The sequence below is a fragment of the Danio aesculapii genome, chromosome 16 (assembly GCF_903798145.1).
Source record: "Danio aesculapii chromosome 16, fDanAes4.1, whole genome shotgun sequence".
NCBI lineage: Eukaryota > Metazoa > Chordata > Actinopteri > Cypriniformes > Danionidae > Danio > Danio aesculapii.
Window position 1 is genome coordinate 27822859 of NC_079450.1, and position 23091 is coordinate 27845949.

A 23091-nucleotide genomic window follows, 5' to 3' on the forward strand; every position below is an offset into this window, starting at 1 on the left:
GTCTATATTAGTTACTGGCTGACTGCGAACAATGTCTGCTTTAAGTCTCAAACACTACTTGCAGCAGAGGCCGGGAAGTCTTTGGTTTGTGTTGCTGGCATGTCAAAAGATGCTGTTTTTGAACTGTAAAAGCAAATCCACATTTCACACACTTTTAAAAAATGAGGACTTGGGATCAAATTGATATAATTAAAACCAGCATCATTGATACTGCTTATTTAAATTAAATTCACATGTTGAAATACAGATTAATGGCATTTATTTCTCACATATGAAATAAGTAGTAGATCAATAACAATGTATGGAGGTTTCATTCATTTTCTTTTGGCTTAAGGCTGGTTTATACTTTTGCGTCAAGTGATCGGCGTGACCTACTGTTATGATCACCAGTGATCTAGCGGCTGCAGATCATTGGTAAACACGCAGTTCGCTTAGGAACTACAAATCCGCCGGTATATGGACTAAAAGTTCCATCATGCACCTCGCACACAGCTGTTCCTGTTTCAGTTTAATTACAGGCACACACACACAGCCAGAGGATTGTTTCGAACTGATTACAGGGACTTTAAATACAGCGCACACACACATCTTTGCTGAGTCTTGTTATACTGTTACTGTGAACATTACGATGCATTTCCCTTCCCTTGCCGTGTTTTGTCTCTCGCCTTGTTTGTTTGTTTTTGTTGTTTGTACTGACCATTTTCCTGTTTAATGACTACGACTACGTTTAATGACTATTGCCAATCTGTTTGACCCAGTTGAACGTTGCCTGCCTGACCATCCTGTTAATAAACCTGCATTTGGATCTTGCATGTATACTTCTGCGAGCTGTATGTGTTGCTCTGTAATAACACTTCCAAAACGCTAGCTGGCTGTAGGTCATGTTCCTCTGTGTCGAGTTTCTTCGCTGGTGTTTTTTTCTGAACGCTACCTATATGTACAAGAAGCTAAAACTCGCTCATTCTGAGGTGGGAACCAGAGGACTCTAATTATAAGGTAAACACAAAACCAAAGTTTCCAACTGGAGGTCCTTCACGAGACTGGACACACTTGTAAACACACGCTCCATCGGGTTGGCGTGGCTTTCAGCCACACCCACACTCATCAGCAATACCAAGCCGACCAATCACAGAGCTTGAGCTACGCATAGTTGCGTTGCAAACCTGGAGCACCCGAAGGAAACCAATGCGAACACAAGGAGAACATGCAAACACCACACAGAAATTCCAACTGGCTCAGCCGGGACTCCAACCAGCACCTTCTTGCTGTGAGGTGACAGCATGTATGAGCATGTATGGAAGAAGATCTATTTCTAATCCAATAAATAACATTTCAATGAACAGTTTTTTAATACAATCACTTTTTACCAAGTGTTAGGATCTTTATAATCGAATGAACATTTTTTTTCCACTATAAAGATCTGTTTGTAGAATGGAAAAGGTTTCTCAGAAGGTTCTTCATGAGTGCATCGTGTCTTAGAATATTGAGCAGATCCATGTGTGAGCTGGAGGCAGGAGCATCTGTGTTCAGTGAACGTGTCTGTCCTTTGAGTGTGTAAGGACAACAAAAGCATGAACAGAGAACAATACTGTTTTCATCTGAGTGTGTCGCTGTCCTAAAATTCCCCAAGTGCACTGTCTCGCCGGTCATTGTGAAGTGAAAACCACAGCATCCCCACCAGCCACACACACACACACTGGTACCCCAGACAACCCTCTGTCTCACTTCACATCATGACAATAAATGCAAATATTATACAAACACATTTCACCTTGGACAAACACAAATGAATGTGCGTTTTCAGACTATAAATTGTGAGAATGCACAAAATGAAGCACAAATTGGTTTCTAAAGCATTGAAATGATTTACATTTATCAATTTCCCAAAGTGCCACATCAGAAACCACAGCAACCAGCTAAAACTCAGACTAAGGTAAGTGAAAGCACACATATCAACCTGGCGATCTGTCTTTGCAGCAGTGAAGTGGAAAGAAACATAAAAGAAAAACATAAAAAAGAAACATAAAAGTCTGACAAATGGAACTTTGATCTTGTGGAATAACTGGGGCTCACAAAAGGCGATGTTTACTATAAGACATAAAACTCACTCTTTGTAGCCTTGTAAGATTTGGTTTCATTTATTCACGTCTAAATGACTTATAAAATACTAAATCATGAGTCAAGAAATATGAAACTTTGAAACCAAATAAAAATATAAGGGCACAAAATACATTAATAATGTTGGAAACTCTAGTTCTGAAAATCTATTGTGTCCGCATAAATATGAAGCAGCTATTTTCAGCCTTTATAATACTAGGAAATGCTTATTGAGTTCCAAATCAGTGTGCACGTATCAAAACTGAAAATTCCAAGTAGAAACAGTCATCTTGACCATGAAGTTTTATAATTTAAGAACTTTTAAAAGTAAAACCCATATATCTATTAAATCTTGACTTTTCCTAATGGTGTACCTCTTTCTAACATTGATATTTTATTAAAATTACAAAGCACAAAAGAGTATTTCTACCTTGAATGGCAAAACAGTCAAATTGATCGCAAACATGTCAGTGTCCACTACTTTTTTCCTGCCTTTGAATATGTGTGCCTCTGTTGCCCAGCAACATCCTGCTAACATACACATAATGTTCTGATAGCAAAAACATAAGCTGTGTCTCATTTTAGACGTTGCATCCTCCGAAGGATACATTCGAAGGGCGCTACGTCATCATGGCTCCTTCAAATGTAACCTTAAAATGCATCCTTCATTTCCCAGGTAATGAAGGATACAACCGGTGGATCGTTCGCTTCTTTGAACATCCCAAGATTCATTGCATGCTGATAATGGCAGAACGTTTTTTAAAAGAAAACTCCAGATTAAATGTATGAATTAGGTTTTATTTTACTATATCTAAACATGTGTTAAAAAACAAAAAGAGTACGACATACTAAAAAGCTATTTTATAGACACAGACAGCTAAAAAAAGACAGCTATAGCTTTAGTTCAGACAGGTCTTTTAAAAAAACATATTCAGTGCTGTGAAAAAAGCATAGCTCTCCTGCTTGGAAAGTGAAAGTGAGGTGCGAAAACCCCCCAAAAGATTGTTTTTTTAGGATAATGACTACATAAAATATGGCGACACACATTCAAAGCTTAATTCTAATATCACAATAAAGGTTTAATGTAAATATGACATGACACTATATGACGTCTTATATGAGAACGGTCAGAAGGATCGCTATGGCCATGCAAGTATTTACAGAATTCTGGTTGTTCCAGAGTTAAATGATAACATTTCACATTATTAATGTTTTACTGCATTCTTGGTCAAACAAAATGCAACTTCTGGAGGTATAAGAGGCTTCTTTTAAAATAAATATCACAGACCAAAACTTTAACATAGATTTTTATATAATTTGTTGCTGTAGGAATAATACCCTACAAAAGTAAAGCATTACAGTAACAAATTAATAAATTATAAATACATTTCAGTAAAATTTTACTCAGTACATGCAGTGCCAGAGCAAGCTGACCTGCCGCTCTAGGCAAAGGACGATCACGCCGCCCTCGCCGGGGGGGGGGGGGGTTGGGGTGTCACAGATGAAATTGAAGACCGGGTGGGGGGAGGGGTGGTGATGCGGGGCGTTGGTGGTCAAGGATATAACTGAGAACGCGGGTGGTGAGGGAGGTGTCGCGGATGCCACCCTCTCTATTCTGCCGCCCTAGGCGGAACCCTGAGTACATGTTCAGTATTGCTGGTGTTACAACACACATTTTTTTTTTTACCTCAAAATTAATAAAAAAACAAAAACAAAAACAAGACCGAAAGATAATAAAGGCACAATACTAAGTGAACCTCTACAGGGCATGTGTTCAAAACAAAGAAATGTGTAGATTTAAACATTGTTTGAAACATCTTTACACTTACTGTATATTTATTTATTTAGCAGACACTTTATTGGAAGTGATCTAAAAGTGAGGATAAAAGAAGCACTTCAAATCATCAGAGAACAGCAGTATATAGACTTTTATAACTTTTCTATTAACAATAATTAGAAAAAATTACAAATCTTCTCTCATTATTTTGGTGAAATTGACTAGAACGTAATACAAGAGTCATGTAACGCATGGCAATTCTGACATATAATATAAGATAAGAAAATACTTTTAGATAACAGTAACAAGTAATCTACACTCTAAAAACAATCAGTTAATTAACAGTTTCCATATTTTGTGTTTTCAGTTTATTTATGGCTGTAAATTGCTTTATGGGACCTTGATCCCTGCTCTGTCAACTTTTGATGTTGAAAATTCAACTCTACAGTTTAACAAAGTGACGTTCATTGACATTTAAGTAGTTTGAAATAATATAATAGACAAAAAATGATACTTAGAGAAATAAATCTGTAAAATTTGTAAAAAGGTTTTTATAGTGTAATATACAACCTGGACAACATATCATTTTAAACTATTAAAAAGGTTCATAAAAGTCACTTTTTCCAAAGTAAAGTCTCATTTTGCGATAAAACTGCTAATTTCCAGATATTTTTTACCGTGTACAATGTATTACAGTTTGTAAGTAACCTGCACAACACAGCAAATGAACTTAAAATGTAAAAATGTAAATTACGTTAAAAGCAAAAATCAAGCCACCAATACTCCCAACCATCTGATCCACACATCACACATGCACAAATTTAAAACACTACACAGACAAAATATGTTTTTTACTTCATGACACCTGGCTTCTCTCTCTCTCTCTATAGTTTGTCTCTCCCCCTTCTCCGTCTTTCTCTTAGTCTCAAGGTGAAAAATCAGAGCGGGCAGAGGAACATGTGGCTAACATTAGTCACCAGAAAATGTTTCTATCCTCCAGAGACACACATACCGAAACAGATAAGACACACACCGCAAACGCATTCATACAGCACACATACTTAAGTGCAAACATATTACATGTATGCACTCAAACATTCGGCCTCCGCTTTGACCTAACCTTGCTCTCTGAGAGTTTAGGGTTCAGTGATTAAACCCTTAGGGAAATATGTGGTCCTCTGAGAGCGGCCTGGCAGTCATCTGAACACCCCAAAACCAATATGTGATCATAAAAGCCTGCCCTTGCCTGTGTGTGTGTGAGGAACATCAGAGTAAGGAGTGTTACTGACACCAATACACTTCATCTCTCTGAATAGAACATGTAAATTAAGACATGAAACACTCTGATTGAGATGTACTGTTATGTTCAGCTACAATCAAAATGTACTGATATGTAAAACTTAATATAGGTATGTAAAACTTATAGACTGCTCTGTGGGTTATCTGGTCAAAAGTAACTGTTTTATAATTTCAGTTTTTATTAGAATGAAGAAAATATATAAATACATAAAATGTAAAACTCAAACATTATGTAATATAAAAATGCATCAAAATCAAATTGAGATCTTATCAAACATATTTGATAAGAATAAAATATGATTAAATCAAAATTATATGAAAAATCTATCTTGTTTATTATGAATCCACCTCCATTTCAGAATCAGAATTCAATAAAACCAAAAAGAATAATACAGAAATGATACAGTTTAAAATATATACTGGCTTTATTTAGCTAGGCTGAGTGAATACAATTGTAAAGCTACAATATACATTAATAATCTTATACTAACTTTCTAGCTGTAAAAATGTATGATTGTTTCCACAATAATATTAAGCATTTGTTTTCAACGCTGATAAAAAGAAATGCTTATTGAGAAATGCGAAAATGGTTTTATTAATATTTCACAACATTAATGTTTTACTGTATTTTTTCTGATTCTGAACTTTTGAATAATATACTGTATGTTAGTATAAGGGCTTGACATTAACTTTTTTGATCACCAACCACTGTGGCTAGTCTTAGAACGTTACTAGCCACTCGCCATTTTCAATTTCCACAATTTAGTTGTTGGGAAAACAGGGGCGTCGCTAGACCCAATTTACTGGGGCATGTGCCCCAGAAAAAAAATCGCCAGTGCCCCAGTAAATGCATTGAGATATGATTTACTTCAAATGCAAGTGTATTTATTAAGAGTGGTAATTCCGAAATAAAGACCTTATTCTATGTACAACTGAACCAACGCTGGTGAAAGCAGTGTAATCAAAAAGCAAACTGACGCATCTCCGCCTGAGCAGAGAACCTGCGTTTCTCTCTCACGCACTGCTCTTCTCCCAGTGCGAGTCCCGGTAGTTAACATGCGCGCCAAAAAAGTAGGCTACTTGCTGCGGCGTAAAAGCCTTTTTTGTTTAGCAAGTCGACAAAACCAAAGTTTAAACAATATGATGGTGATCTTAGTAAGCATGCCTCCTGATAGATTTTTTTATATGAAGCAAAAAGGAGGGATGATGAGTCATGGAGGTAAGACTTAATAAACCTAAGTCTCTGCCATGTGTCAAGTCTAAGACAACAGGTAATTCTATAACACATGATACACATAAAGTAAACATGAAATTTATGTGTGAATTGTTGAATCATTCATTCATTCATTTTCTTTTCGGCTTAGCTCCTTTATTAATCTGGGATCGCCACAGCGGAATGAACCGCCAACTTATCCAGCATATGTTTTATGCAGCGGATGCCCTTCCAGCTGCAACCCATCAATGGGAAACATCCATATACACTCACTCACACTCATACACTATGGAAAATTTAGCCTTCCCTATTCACCTGCATCGCATGTCTTTGGACTGTGGGGGAAACCGGAGCACCAGGAGGAAACCCACGCAAACGTGAGAACATGCAAACTCCACACAGAAACGCCAACTGACCCAGCCGAGGCTGGAACCAGCGACCTTCTTGCTGTGACAGCACTACCTACTGCGCCACCAAGTCGCCCTACTGTACGACATACCTGCCAAAAATGCAAAGCTGACAGAAACGATATGTAATGATTCTAACCTACGTATTATTCATTTACAAGATGGCGCCAAACAGTCAAAAACAGTGCCGTGACAGACAAGCAGATACAAATAAATAAGGACATAAGTATACGGATGTGAACATTTTCACGAACATTGATAATCTAGGTTATTCAAAGTTCCCGGATGAGCCAGAGTTATTTAGCGGTTGTTATCTCAGGAAAACATATCTTGGAATGTCATGTAATAATAGCGTGAATTAATGATATATAAACCATGCTCATTTTTTCCCAGAATTATTTAATTTATAGACTGTTTGGAATAACAACATTTTTATGAAACTGACAAATTTGGTCAAATTATAAATGTCTTGACTGTCACTTTTGAGTAATGTTATGTGTTCTTGCTCTAGTAGTCTAGTAAATCATGTATATTATTATGACATACTACATAGTATAGCATAACATGGTTTTTACAAAAAATATGAAGCAGCAAACATCCCTTAATGACACAATAGATGACCAGAAAAAGGCAAAGAACTGCTTTTTTCCCAGTATATAAACACAAAATTGCCATTCGTCTCCACACATACACCCTCACTTTGACAAAAAGAGTCTCTTTAAGTATGCGATCCATTTTCTGTGACCCATCCAAGGACATCTTATCAACACTCAGCTTCCTGTTCTGAAGCCCTGACCCTAAAACGACCAACATTTGGGGCCCATGCTTACAAAATGACCCCACAAAACATACATCAAAGTGACTCGCACCACTTACCTTGTTCTCACATGCACACATGCTCATACAACTGAGAGGCCTTGAAATTAAATCACAAGTCAAGGTACCAGAAATATTAGCTAGCCATGTTGTGCTCTTCAGACATACACTTGCACATACACTACTGTTCAAAAGATTAGGATCAGAAAAAATATATAATAAGAATACTATTCTGCTCATCAAGGCTGCATTTATTTGATCAAAAATGCAATGAATACTTTAAAAATGTTGAGCAAACCTACCGGCCACTTTATTAGGTACACCTATCCAACTACTTGCTAATGCAAATATCTAATAAGCTGATCACATGACAGCAATTTAATGCATTTAGGTATGTAGACAAGGTCAAGGCGATCTGCTGCAGTTCAAACCAAACATCAGAATAGGGAAGAAAAGTGATTTAAGTGACTTTGAACGTGGCATGGTTTGTTGGTGCCAGGCGGGCTGGTCTAACACCAATAGATCACCTTTGGGATGTGGTGGAACGGGAGGTTCACATCATGGATGTGCAGCGGACATATCTGTAGCAACTGCATGATGCTATCATGTCAAAATGGACCAAAATCTTTAAGGAATAATCCTAGAACCTTGTTAAATCTATACCATGAAGGATTAAGGCAGTTCTGAAGGCACAAGGGGGTCTAACCCAGTACTAGTAAGGTGTACCTAATAAAGTGGCCAGTGAGTGTATTGTTTCAATTGCAAATAACTGTTTACTCACTGAATTTGGATTTAAATGTATTACTGTGATTTCATTCTGAATTGTCAGCATCATTACTGTGAATTAGTTTCACATATCCTTTAAAAATTATAATTATATATAAATATATATATATATATATATATATATATATATATATATATATATATATATATATATATATATATATATATATATATATATAATTATAATAAGCTGATTTGCTGTTCTATTATGATAATTTATTATGGATACCTCATCAATAATAATGATTTTTATAATTAGCAATGCTAAAAATATATATTTTTTCTTGCTTCATAGTTTTGTGAAACTGTTTTGGATTCTTTTATTAAAATAAAAATAAAAAACAACGTCTATTTGAAATAAATATTATTTCTTAATGATTAATAATTATTTTGACACTAAATTTCACTCTTGAAAGTTTTTGTCAGAGTAAATTCTTTTTCAATACACATGAATCAATGTAAATAATCATTTTAACGGTACTTTTAATGGCACTGAACCACAGTTTCCACAAAAAATGGAGCATCCCAACAGCAGATTGTTATCATGATTTCTGAATGATCATGTAAAACTGAAGATTGGATTAATAATGTCAAAATATCAGCTCACAGAAATCACAAAGTCACAAAATCACAGAAATAACTACATTCTATAAGAAAACTTTTACTTTTTATGGTACTATAATAACATTACACAATTTTCATGTTTTTACTATATTTATGATCAAATAAATGCAGCATTAGTGAGTTGAATAGGGTTTTAGTGATGCCAAAAGTATTCATCCTAAAAGTTGTAACTTTTTGAACAATAGGAATGCAAACACTTGGGTGTTGACAAAGACTTGGCCAGAAATGTGTGTGACTGTTTGAGAAAACATGAAGACCAAAGATGCTACTTGCAGATTTGTAACTGGCATATGGATTGACATTTATTTACCTGAGGATCTGCACCTCAAAGCCAATGGTAGGAGGGGCGTCTTCCAGCCTCGCCACGGAAAACCGTAAACCCACCGACAACTACAGTCCAAAACAGAGAGAGAAAGAAGAAAGGGGAAAACATGAAGACATCAAAAGCTTAAGGGACATCTGTAAGTGCTCAGTAAAACAGAATAGTGCTCTTCCCCCACAGGCTCATACAGGAAAAACCCTCCACAATTAACACTGAGCATCTTACATGATGGGGGAGAAGTGTGGGCTCCGTCTGGACGCGCTTACACTCCCAACAAATTACATGAAAATCCCTCAGCTGTAAGTGTTACATGATTACTCATAAAAACAATAAAACATGACTTGAAATATTGATTTCACCCTAAGGAGCATGTTCGTAAACCCGATCACAAATTGACAACACTAAATATAGGTGTAAACAGGGTCTGAAACATTTTGAGCTTGTCCAGTTCCAGAGGTGTTAAAAACAAATTTGATTGGAGCCACTTCATAGTGTAAACATTTTGCTTGAACAGCCACACAAGACTTATTTCAGCCAACAGACCTAACATGTGATGTTCATGAGAAAATCTGCGCAAAAATAAATAAATAAATAAATAATTAAAAAAATAAATAAATAATATATATATATGCAAACTACAAAACTGTGATTTTGTGAAAAATGTGACATCAAACTCATGCATTTTACAATCTTATATTACATATTATTTACAATTTAATGGCTCATTTTCAGTGTTATGGTACAGTTCACTATGATATGAAATGCATTTAAACTAATTTATTTCCATTTCCACTGTCAACGGTACCAAAATAGTGATTTGTACCGTGCTACTATTTGGCACCCTTTCCTAATGGCCCATTTCTACTGAGTGGTACGGTACGGTTCGGTACGCTTTTATGTCAATTTCCACTGTCAAAGGTACCAAAAAGAAAACCGTACTGTACCACTTTTTGGGTACCCTTTCGAAATGGCCCGTTTCAACTGAGGGGAATGGTACAGTATGGCACGCGTTTGTACGGGTCACCTTTATCAGGCTTGCACTTCCACTGCCAAAAGGGTACCAATGGTTTGGTGGGCGTGGTGTGCGACAAAGTTTTAGTCGACAGCATTCTTGCTTGAGGAAATGTCTACAGTAAAGCTGTATGGGTCATTCACACATCATACGAGAAGCACTTTCCACAGAACAGATGCTTTATACACATAAATACTTGTGTATACATGTTCATTACTAGCCTTGAACAAGATATGATCATAACTGCAGATCAATGATATGAAATTATACGATCAACGAAAAAGCCTAACGTTACGTCTGCAATTATATAAAATAAATAAACAAAAGCAACATATATGAACACATACAGACATTTACAGTCTGCGAAATGTAACCAATTACAGAAAAACTACACACAGCATACAGTCTTTATTTGGCTTCAAAAACAACATGCAACATATAGCCCACAGTCAGTGCAAACCCCTCATCTGTCTTTAATTTTCACCAGCACATGTAACCTCTTGCTAGAAAGTAATTCTGTCATCAACACAAGTTTATAATAGTCCAAAAGGTAATGATAATAGTTAAAAGTTGGTAGTTTGTTCATGTTTAGGTTGCTGAAAGAATCATTTGCTCCTGTTTTTCCGGCGTCTGCTTTGTTTTTTCGCACTTCACTCTCGCGTTTGTCTGTTTCTGAAAGGACCAGATGTAAGAAGCATCTCAATAATCATGTGCCTGTTATTATCATCAGCTCAAGAAATTCTTCATTTCTAATATAGACGTGAGGCGAGCTCTCTCGAGAAAGTGAAACCACTCGTGCTTTAGACAGCCTTGTAAACAACGACGGGGCACAGGGTAGATTCTGCTCTTTTTCTTGGCTTCATGGCTGTTTATCAAGAGGACAAAAAGGTTTGTTTGAGCTCGGGTCGACCATGGCTCGTTATTATATGTATATATTATTATGGTGTAATGTCTCGGCTGTGTAATTAAAAATGGCAGTTCCTTTGTTTTCATTCTCCTGGCTTGTGCACAAGCTAGTGATGTATCTCTGTAAACCAATAGCGTTCAACTGTGTGTCTAGCTCCTTCATTTGGTACCCTTTTGTTGTGCTAGGTACCCGTTTTGAAAGCATACCCAAAAGTAGTACGGTACGGTTCACTTTTTGGTACCTTTTGTACCATACCACTCAGTGAAAACGGGCCATTAGTCACTGTCTCAGATCCATGTGAATAGAGACAGTTATGACAACATGTTCATCTGTATTTTAAAGTAAAAAATAGTTTTTTTTAGCAAATTCTAGATGTGTCTTGGGGACTTATTTTCTTATTTGGTATAAATTTATTTGGAGTTAATTTGGTGACTATATTTATCAGGTGACTGAATTTATTTGTTGACTTTTAGCAACCTTCGAAAAACAAAAAAAAAGTCTCTAAATGGCAGAAAAAATATATTTTTCATTCTCACATTACCAATAGTTAACATATTGAACCCTTTAAAAAAGTGTTGTCAGTAGTCCACATTTCTATAATTGCAATTTGTCTCTACATCCAGTCAAAAGTCTATCAGCTCTTAAAAGCATGTTTTTAAAACCCCATTTTCTCTAATTTATAAACGTTTGTTGTTGTTTTTGCTCTGCTGCACAAAGTCTAAACCCTGGAATCTTCATTCGCAAACAAACAGTAAAAGTTTCACTAATCATCTCTCTCTCTCTCTCTCTAACTGTGGCCATATGGTGCAGTTCATTAGGAGGAGTCTGATAATGGCTAATGAAGGCCAGTCCTTTAGCTAAAGGCTATGCGCAAACTCTAGAGCCCCATAAATAAGTTTCCCCAGGCGGAAATCTTCCATACTACAAAGCCCCTCATAACAGACGAGCAAGAGTAACAAGTGCTGTTAAACTTTAAAGGCAAAAGCAGCCACAGAGCCACTTTTTGTGGTCTTGCATCCCAAAAAGTTGGTAAATCCCAAACGAAGATCGTGTCTCCACAACTTCATGTTGAAATCAGACTTTACAAGGGCTGGTTCAACTGTAATCTTCTAATTACACTAATGAGACGAATTTGAAAGATTTAATGAAACTCAGAACAGATCTCAGAATATAACACCAGAGAAATCTTCAAGTGTGTTTAATTAAGTGCATTTCACAACATAGGAATGAAATGCAAGATGCAGTTTCCATTCGAAACGGCACAAACACACATCAAAAGCGCTGTGTTTAAATACATATGTGCAATGGTATTTTTTCAGATGGATTGCAGATTGAGTAAGTAAAGCTGGACAGAGTGCATTCAGAAAGCATGAAGATGGCTGGATTGTGTATGATGAAAAACAAAGCCAAAGATGAGCCTGTCGGCCTGTTATTTATAGTGTCATCAGAAGCGTCTCCCTAAGTGACTCCCAAAATATCAGCCCACTCATGACAAAAAGATATACAGTATTTTGCTTAATGTTGCTGGGAAATCCATCTTTTCGAGGTGTTTTGGACAGACACTAAAGTCATTCATTGTTGCCAAATGCTGTGAGTTTACATCACCCCTAATGTGACATTAGCTAAGAAGAGTGGGAATCGGTGAAACAATAAACCCATTCAATGCGTTTAATTTTACAGACCGTGAAACTCCTCTCTTCACTGAATATCACAGAGAAAGCAATTGATGGGGTGAGTCGTGTCAGATTTGTATGAATTATAGCTCACGAAAGTCTTGTGGACTGTTATTTTAGAACTACTAGTGAATTAAATGCATTATAAAAAGATTTACATTAGAGGATATGAGACCGTTTTAGTCAGAGTACAAAATAAAACATAACAGCTAAATGATGACAGAAAATGACTTTTCTATTTCAAGACAGAAAATGAATGAGTAAAAATGGCTTACTTACTAATTATTAATGAAGATAACCTATCAAATATACTCAACATATTATCATTCATATCTGTTTTTACTGTAACTTTTGATGACTTTGTGTTCTTGCTAAATAACACTAGAATATTGTATATCAAATTTTTTTAGAAGGTTTTAACCCCTTCATCTGTAAAATTACACCGCTGTGATCAGTATAGGCTAGTCACTGGAGGGTACGATCACACAGGTGTGATTAGAACATTAGGAAAGCATGTCGTCGAATGCTAAATTAAAATCTGATTCCCTGTGATGGAGCATAGAATGAGGCACATGGCGCTTGACATGAATCAAACTTGACATAAATCATAATCTTCTGCCAGACCGCAAACCACACACCAGCTTACTTGTGGAGAGGAGATAAAGTGATGAAGCCAATTACGATATAGGGATGGTTAGGAGAACATTATGGACAGAGGCTAGTGGGAAAATTTGGCTAGGATACCAGGGACACAGCCCTACTTTTTTCAACAGACATGCTGGGATTTTTACAACCACAGAGTATCAGAACCTCAGTTTAACCTGTCATCTGAAGGACGGTGCTCACCAAACAGTATATAGTCCCTATCAATATACTGGGACATTAACCTAGTTTTCCCATGTGGTCTCGCATCCATATACTAACCAGGTGCAGTCCTGTTTGGCATAAGTGGGCAATCAAGGGAGAGTTGAAGAGAGCTGGCTGCTGGCTGGTAAATGTGTCATCTCACGTAAAGAACCATTTACAAAATGTTGGCACCCACAGGCTCATTGAAAATGCCTACTTCAGCCTACAATTGTGTAAAACCGCAAAAACGTACTTAAACATATTTTGAATTCAGTTTTTTGGCATGGCCAGTGTGTTTGAAAATTTATTTTTATCCTGTAAAAGCTTTGTATCTGTCAGGGTAATACATTTTGTAAGAGGTTTTATTTGTCTTTAAGCCGTTGCTCTTTAACCCAGACAGGGTGTATTTTTCTGCAATTTGAGTTTCCTGATTTGGCCTAAAGGTGTTAAAGCTGTGTTCCATTTGGAAACCCACATGCTATGTTCCTTTTTTGATACCACTGTGTTCTGATAATTTAGAGAACTGCATATTTAATTATGAAGCTATTGAACGAAGATGTCTTTTTAGGGAATATTTTCACAGCTCGACTGATGTGTATAAATAAGCTGTATTTTGAAAAAAGTATTAGATATTTGGTGAACAATTGGACTTCCCTCTTTGTCTCTAAGAGCTCCTGATCTAAAATGTGTAATAATAAAATAATAATTTTCACAACATCAGTTTGCTCTGTACTTTGGGCGTTGTTGCACTTGTGATGCTGACCACTCGAGTTCGGGTCTGTTGAAGCATGCTTCCACAACAGAGCTAAAAGCAATGTAAAATCAAGGTAAAACTATGTAGTAGCAGTGGACCTTCTCTTATACATTTGCCTTTAAAACTCTTTAGTGCATCTGAAATCCATACTATATAGTACTTTAAAAACAGTATGCGACCTGAGTTGTATGTCCAAATTCATAGTATTTGAAAAATAGTATGCGAGAAGTACCCGGATGATCTAATACCTCCGGCCCCTGCAAGATTCGGTATTGAGCATGTGATGGACACTATGCTATCCCATGATGCCACGCGAGAGAATTCATGAGTGAGAATGAAGCGACGCAACTGACACACGTAGGTCACGTGATAATGACAAACGGTGAGTGTAGTACATCCGAGTTCCATTCATGCTGCTCGTATTTATACTATATAGAATGTACTTTTCTAATGGTCATGTAGTAAAATGAAATTCAAATGTAGTACCTACTTGAGTAGTAGGTAATTTTGGAAGCAACCTATTGGTTGGGTTAAGTGAAGGGTTTAGATCAGTGTTTCGCTAAGTGATCTATACAACAATCACTGCCCTCTTGTGTGTGTGAACATGAAAGAAAATTTACCCCAAGTAATGTTTTTCAAATGTACAAAAATGTAGACAGTGCCCTCTAGTGGATTTGCCCTTTGAAACGTGTAACCAAACGAATTTGGAGCAACATATTTTGTAAAAATATAGGCTGAGGCAATGCCTGTTTAAATCCAACATTTTCCTTATTAGTGGCTCAACAACAGAGAAGGGCTGACCATTACTCTATTACTTCTTTCATAATCACATGTGATTGACTGCACTAAATGTATATGGGTATGAATGGTTTCCTTTTAAAAACACAACTGGAAGCTTCAGAGAACAGCGCGTGTTTAAATTTAACAGAGTTTGTAAGGAAATCTTGTGTTTCTCATACAGGAAGTGTTTGTGGTGGTGCTACTAACATGTTTTCTGCACATTGCTCTTGCGATGGCTTTTTGTGATAAATGAGTTAAACCACATGCTTATGACTTACATTTTATGGGCTATGAAAGGATAACTTGGAAAGGTTTGAAAAAGGAGAATAAAACTTGAAATGAGGGGGGAGGGGAGCACCTATTTTTAATCACAGGCCACACGTTGATTTCATGCGTGGTATGGTTGTTTTTTGGAGTGTTTTTTGAGTGTGAGTTTGTGACGTGTCGCCCTCCTCTGCTGGTGCCATGATAATTTGGCCCATGTGGGATTAACCCTGAGGCACTATGACGAGGCCTGTCAAAACCCTTCTGCTAAATCTGGAACATGTTAACAGGTCACAGAACAAAACATTTCTCTCTATCTTCATTTGTGTTCCACAGAGCAAAGAAAGTCACAGTTTTGTTTTTTTTTACAATCCATTCAATAATTGTTTTCAGTTAATTAAACACACTAGCCCTCTTCTGGCCCCCTGTGTCATTATAAAGACAAGTTAGGTTACAATAATGTGCGCTGCATAGCTCCGCCCACACACAAAATCTGGATCCTCATGTAATTTAAATGTTACAATATGTTCCACAAGAACAATTATTTTAAACAGTGAAGACAGGTCATTATTAATTCTTAAGAAGGGCGCACACCAGATGCGCACATTTGCATGTTATTTTAAATGTAACTCTTCAGATGGCACTTTGTGGCGCGGCATAAATATGAACAGTGTACTGAGCACCGCGGACAGCCACCAACTTGCGGCGTCGGTGTGTATACCCTGATAGAAATCCATGTTTAGAATTCTAAAATGCATGGCGCTGCGTGGTGCGGCGTGTTGCTGAGTGGTGCATCCGGTGTGCAACCCCCTTTAGTTATTATTAAATAAAATTATTAAAATAAATATCTGCAATTAAAATAATTTTTAAATAAGAAACACTGATATTAAAATATTAAAATATTGTATATTATTTGCAATATTACAGTGACAATGGCGGTGGTGATGACATGGAAACAGATTAGATCCAAGTGCAAGAAGTTTAATAGTTTCTCAGCAAACAATTCCAAATCACCAGGCTAAATCGGAGTCGGTAAGCATGCAAGTTCAGAGTAACAAACAGAAAGTCCTCCAAGGCAACCAAGGCAAACACAGTAGTCCAAAAATCAGTAGTCAACAAAAACAGGCTCAAAGGTCAAAACAGAAAGGCATAACAACACTGTGAGAAAACGCTCGGTAAGGCAGCAATGTTTGGTGTGGCCAGGTTAATATGGCCACCAAACAGGAAGTAACCAACGAAGAACTGGCAGTTAGAATTCAGGTGAGGGCTCCCTCTGCTGGCTGGATGAGTGGTTGTCAGTCCTGTTTGTTACAATTAAATTTTACCTCTAATAAATAATCATTTGATGTTTATATTATCATTTTAGAACACTGTATTTTAATATGAAAAATGTTAAATACTATTAAATAAAAAATATAATGGTCCCACTTTATATTAAGTGTCGCTTAAACCTGTGAACTTACACAATAACTAGATGTGTAAGTAGTATGCAACTACAGTGTATGTACACACTGATACATAGTATTTACTTGTGTAATACTGGTGTAACTACACACATGTAACAACCCACTGAATAGTATGTGTAAGTTCAAATGTGTAACATTAATAACAATCTTTGGTAAACTACCCCTTTAATGTAAATTACTGGTGTGATTCTACATTGTACCTTAAAACAACATATAAACATAAGGCATTTGTATATTTCTATATAGCCTTCACTTATAATTTTGTTGGCAGAAGTTTGCTGTTGTTAAACAGTTGCACACAGGCTTTGGTTTTATATATTACACAGTAAATTGTGACCATTTCACACTATATTGAGTGGACAGTTCCTGATGATTTACCCTGTAATTACACTGGCATCACAAGGTGAAAGCTTCTAATGCAATGTTAGTTCTGCCATTTATATTCTAATACAGTGTTCAGAAGTACATGGTATGCAAACAGATGTGGAAGTGGGAAAATACCTGCAAGTATATTGTTGTTACACAATGCACTTATGTAATTCTTGTTACAGATGTGTACTTTTTTATTGTTGTTACCAATGTCCTGTTACACATTTGAACTTACACATACTATTCAGTGGGTTGTTACATGTGTGTAGTTACACCAGTATTACACAAGTAAATACTATGTATCAGTGTGTACATACACTGTCATTACATACTACTTACACATCTAGTTACCGTGTAAGTTCACAGGTATAAGAGACAATATAAATTGGGACCAATATAATAATAATTAGAAATAAATAAGTAATACATAAATAAGTATGCATGGTGGCGCAGTGGGTAGCACGATCGCCTTACAGCAAGAAGGTCGCTGGTTCAAGCCTCGGCTGGGTCAGTTGGCGTTTCTGTGTGGAGTTTGCATGTTTTTCCTGTGTTGGCGTGGGTTTTCTCCGGGTGCTCCGGTTTCCCGCACAGTCCAAAAACATCTGGTATAGGTGAACTGAATAAGCTAAATTGGCTGTAGTGTATGTTTGTGAATGTCAGAGTGTATGGGTGTTTCCCAGTGTTGGGTTGCTGCTGGAAGGGCATCCACTGCGTAAAACATATGCTGGATAAGTTGGCGGTTCATTCCGCTGTGGCGACCCCAGATTAATAAAAGGACTAAGCCAGGAATGAATGATTATGCATAATCATAATATGTAACATCGTATTAGGCATAATTTAAACATTATTATTAAAAGTAATATTTCTATTATCATTTAACACTATTATTTACATTGGGCGTTTTTAAATTAAAATAGAAATATTGCCTTGACAACTAACTAAAATGTCATCAATATCCAAATTACATCTATATAAAATGTTAATTAAAAAAACAAACAAATTACTATAATGTTAATTCAAATGAGAAGTAAACAATTAAAACAGCTAATTGAAAACATGTGTTTTTCATCTGCAGCCATTCATACAATTGCCTATGACAGAGTAAATTATTTTAACAGCAAAGACACACTTCAGTCTTAAGGCTATTTCTGTGTGAGGTCTTTATTTTGTCTCGTGATTAATAAGCACTCTATACATCTAACTTGCTGACACTCTAAAATTCTCTTCAATAAGCTTTCTTCCAAATCCACAATCCTTCATCCTGACAGGGCAGTTTGACACACAATAACAGACCTCTGAGGATCTGTCCAGCTACCAAATACCATCCTAAAACCGCAGCTTCATGTTGCACGTCTATCCGCAGGTAATATTCAGCCCATTCGCTTGTGATGCTCAGATTTATAGTTTATGAGCAGCATAATCTCTTGACCTGCTGTAGTAAACGCAGTCATAAAGCTCTCAGGGAGCTGGCACTGCTCAAGCCAAAGCATTTACCAGCTTCACATCAAATTACAGACAAATCACGTTTTCAATTTGCCTTGGCTTTAACAAGCACTGCGATCCAAACAAATAGAAAAGCAGAGGAGAAAACTGGCTTAAAAAGATGCAGGTTTGTATGTGATACACAATGTTAAAATGACATTTAGGCACTTGCATGATTAAATACAGCTTTTGATAATTAACCACACGAAAATCTGTACTTTCCTCTTAATGGTGGACATCCAATTAGCATGTGCAAGTTATTTCTGAAAATAAATAATAGAAGACAGCATTTCCTGAACAACGACATAACACGCAGCTGAACTACCATAGTAAGATGCATCATTTGGGGAATTCTAAAAACCATAGATGCTTTGTTGCAGATCTGTCATCTGAACCACTTTAGTTGTGACATATAATGTCCATAATGACTCTCTAAATGGGGCGGAGTAACAACTTTAAAGAAAATTTGCATTAAATCATTTCTTTTTGGTTTGTATAAATTTTATTGTCTTACATGCACATGCATAGATATTTTTGTTTTAAACCCAATATCATTCATTTATTCATTTTCATTCCGCTTAAATGTCTATTTCAGAGGTTGCCACACAACTATTCTATCCAACTCAATCTCACGGCATTTCATAACTTTTTGAGTTAGTGGCTAATTTGTATGATTTATATGATCTAATTCATACAATTTAGTACGATTTGCTCATCTCCCAATGACGATTGGTTTTAGGGGTAAGGTTGAGGGCCACACCTCCTTTTTAATATAGTACATTTTCGTAAGACTGAACTCATACTAATTCAAACAAATAAGCCACTAAACTGACACAATGTGAAATACTACATTTCCTTGTGAGATCAAGTTGTTCTAGCAACTTTTCCAGCATATATTTACGCAGCAGATCCCCTTCCAGCCGCAACCCAATACTGGGAAACACACATACACACTCATTCATACACACACACTCATACACTATGGCTAATTTAGTTTATTAAATTCACTTACAGCGCATGTCTTTGGACTGTGGGGGAAACCGGAGCACCCGGAGGAAATTCACGCGACCATAGGGAGAACACAAACTCCACATAGAAATGCCAACTGGCCCAGCTGGGACTCAAACCAGTGACCTTCTTGCTGTGAGGTGACAGTGCTTACCACTGAGCCACCGTGCCACCCCCTAATCCAATATCAGTTTTGGTAAAAAGCATGCATTCGTTTTCAGTATTAATGTAAACAGCACATATAGGGCCTATATTTCTTTTACAAACATTATGAAGATTATTCCAAATTCTATTTTAAAACATGAAACCAATTTCAATCGCTAACACATAGGCTAATCTTATATAGCCTATTAATCAGATATATGGTTCAATAATGATGTAAAAACTACTTTTATTTATTTGTTGCCATAATTACATTTAGTTTCAGAAATCCTATATATTTATTATTCATAAGCTTTGGAGATGTAACAGATTCTGCTTGTAAATAATAGGTCACCTGTAGCTATTGTTATGGGTCAAGACTGTTCTTAAAATGGCATAAATTAAATATAAATATATAATTTGGAGTGCGCTAGGAAGGGAGCGCAATTGTCAATATGAATTTCACTAAAACTGAACTGTAAAAAAAATTAGAAAGCAAATTACACATGAAACAGATAACTAAGCTTTTTTATTAAGGATGTTGGATCTTTTATTATGGATGTTGGAATGTTTTAAACAAATAGAGCATACGTGGGATAATTGGGAATAAAACACAATCAGGAACCATGTGGATGGATGAAAACTAAAGTTCTAGAGGAGTAGTTGCAACCACACTTGTCTGCGAATTTTCGTTGGAACGACAGATTTGGGAAATGCCAAACCGCTGAACTATAATTGTGATGACGGAACTTACAACCTTAGCTAACCACTCGCTTTGAATGTTAACAATTGATTGAATGACCGTTATTAGTGGTTATCAGATAGATATGGGCCAGTAGAGGTCTTCTGTGCCTACTGGTAAGCTCAGACTCCAGATTCAGATCTGTTTTTACATTACTGTGATGGCTGGGGTAGATGTTAATTTAATAAATAATAAATTTAAATAAATAATTTAAATAATTCTCATAAAATTCCGGCCACAGCCATATATTGACCTATAGCTGATTAACCATGTGGATGGATGATAACAGCCTTTCGAGCCTACTAGTAGGTGCAGAAGGCCCCTACCGGCCCACATATATCAGCTGATAACCACTGATAATGCCCATTCAATAGAGTGATAACATTCGAATCGGTTGGGCTAATTATAGTTTTTGAAAACACACCCCTGGTTGGGTACTGTTACTACAACTCAAATTCATTACTAAATGTTTATCCAGCCAACTAAAACTTAGGATCAGTTTTCAGTTGGATAGACCTTGGTTTTTATTCACAATAGTTTCCAAAAGCTTAACCTGTCCAGTTTACAATGTTTCTCCATATTTCAGTTTGGGATAATGATCCAAAATCTTCCTTGCTTTGATTTTTTAGTATTTTAATGTAAGAGAAATGTTTAGTTGGATTTAAACAAGACTGAAGCAGACTCAACCTAATGAGCAACTCACCCTGAGGACTTTGAGGAAATGGGAAACTGATGGAGAGAGAAATAGAGATGGACAAAGAGAGAAAGAGAGAGCTTTATAAATGTTATTAACAGAGTTCACAAATTAAGCCCAAAGTATTCTTCAATTGGCAGGCGCTCAAGGGTGACTAGATTCCAGAATAGAATACAGTACTGGCTTTTTTCAACATAACTTCTAATGTTCATTCATGTTCTTCTCTTCATATCCATAGAGTAAATCACCTCCACTGGACCTGGCCTGATGTCTGACAGAGCATGTCCCGCCATCAACTTAATTAATTTTTATGGAAATGTGATTGACTGGTGATTTGTTCTTCGAAATACACCAGGACATGGTTGGCTACCACTGAATAGGCTGACAGAAGTGTGGAATAGGAAATTGGAAAGAATAGGGTTGTCAGTACCAATCAATACTGTAATTTTAAAAACGTCTATTTCCCACGAACATTTGAGCGCTGTTGAGTGCATTCTTAAATACTGTTGATTTGCCATTGTGTTCACATGCTCAACAGAAATGACTGTGATCGGCCGTAAAGGTCAGTTCACTGAACTCACCGCTGTTTACAGAGTGTAACTGGGACACTGGAGCGTTTCAAAGTCATGTCGTTCAGCTGGTTTGTCTATAAGCTTACATACGAGCGATTCACTGATGAATTGTGGTTATAAAAGTGTCACTGTGTCTGTGTTTACACTCAGTAAACAGTGGTGAGTTCGGCCAATTACAGTCATTTTTGTTGAGCATGTGAACACAATGGCAAATCAGCGCTGTTTAAGAACGTGCTTAACAGCATTCAAATGTTAGCGGGAAATGGAAGTTTTTAAAATTTCAGTACCGATTGGTACCGAATTCCAGTATAGTGACAACCCTAGTAGCAAAATACACAAATATAGTTTAACTGTAGTAACCATGCATATTGAGCGTAATAAAGGTAAAGTCAGAATTATTAGCCCTCCACAATTATTAGCAACCCCCCCTCCACTTCCATTGTATATTTTTTGCCCATTTTCTGTTTAACAGAAAGAAGATTTCTAAACATAATAGTTTTTTTCTGCAGACAATCGAGAAAAAAATATTGCTTAAAGGGGCTTAAAATGGGCAAATAATAATGACCTATAAAATTCAAAGCTTATATAAATAAAATGCTTTTATTCTAGCCAAAATAAAACAAATAAGACTTTTTCCAGAAGAAAAAATATTATAGGAAATACTGTCAAAAAGTATTTGCTGTGTTAAACATCATTTGGGAAATAATTGAATAAGGAAAAAAAAATCACTTGTAGGTGTAACCGAAGTTTTACTACAAAAAAGTATCTGTATGCTGTTGAATGTGAATGAGTGGGCAGGGTAATTTTCACAGAATGTTGTGAAAAAAAAAACTCTAGCCTTTCTCATTCAGTTAAAAAAAGCTTTGAGTAAATATATTTGCTCTATTTCTTTTTGTAAGTAAAACTTTGTATGAAGTTGGGAAGATTGACTTTTCACAGATGCACAATAAGTGATATACAGTAGTCAACATTTGAAGTGGGTTAAAATAATTTTTCTAAAATAGTTTTAGGACAACAAGTTTTTAATCCACTTGAATCGT

At 36.3% G+C, this 23091-nt stretch overlaps 1 protein-coding gene across 1 annotated transcript in view; it reads right to left on the reverse strand.

Moving 5' to 3' along the window:
• Positions 1-23091, reverse strand: part of itga8 (integrin, alpha 8) — a 139279-nt gene that overhangs the window by 24779 nt on the left and 91409 nt on the right. Inside the window, exon 22 of the mRNA XM_056474916.1 lies at positions 9330-9409. Within this exon, the coding sequence (XP_056330891.1) occupies positions 9330-9409 (80 nt within the window). The remainder of the gene's footprint in view (positions 1-9329; positions 9410-23091) is intronic.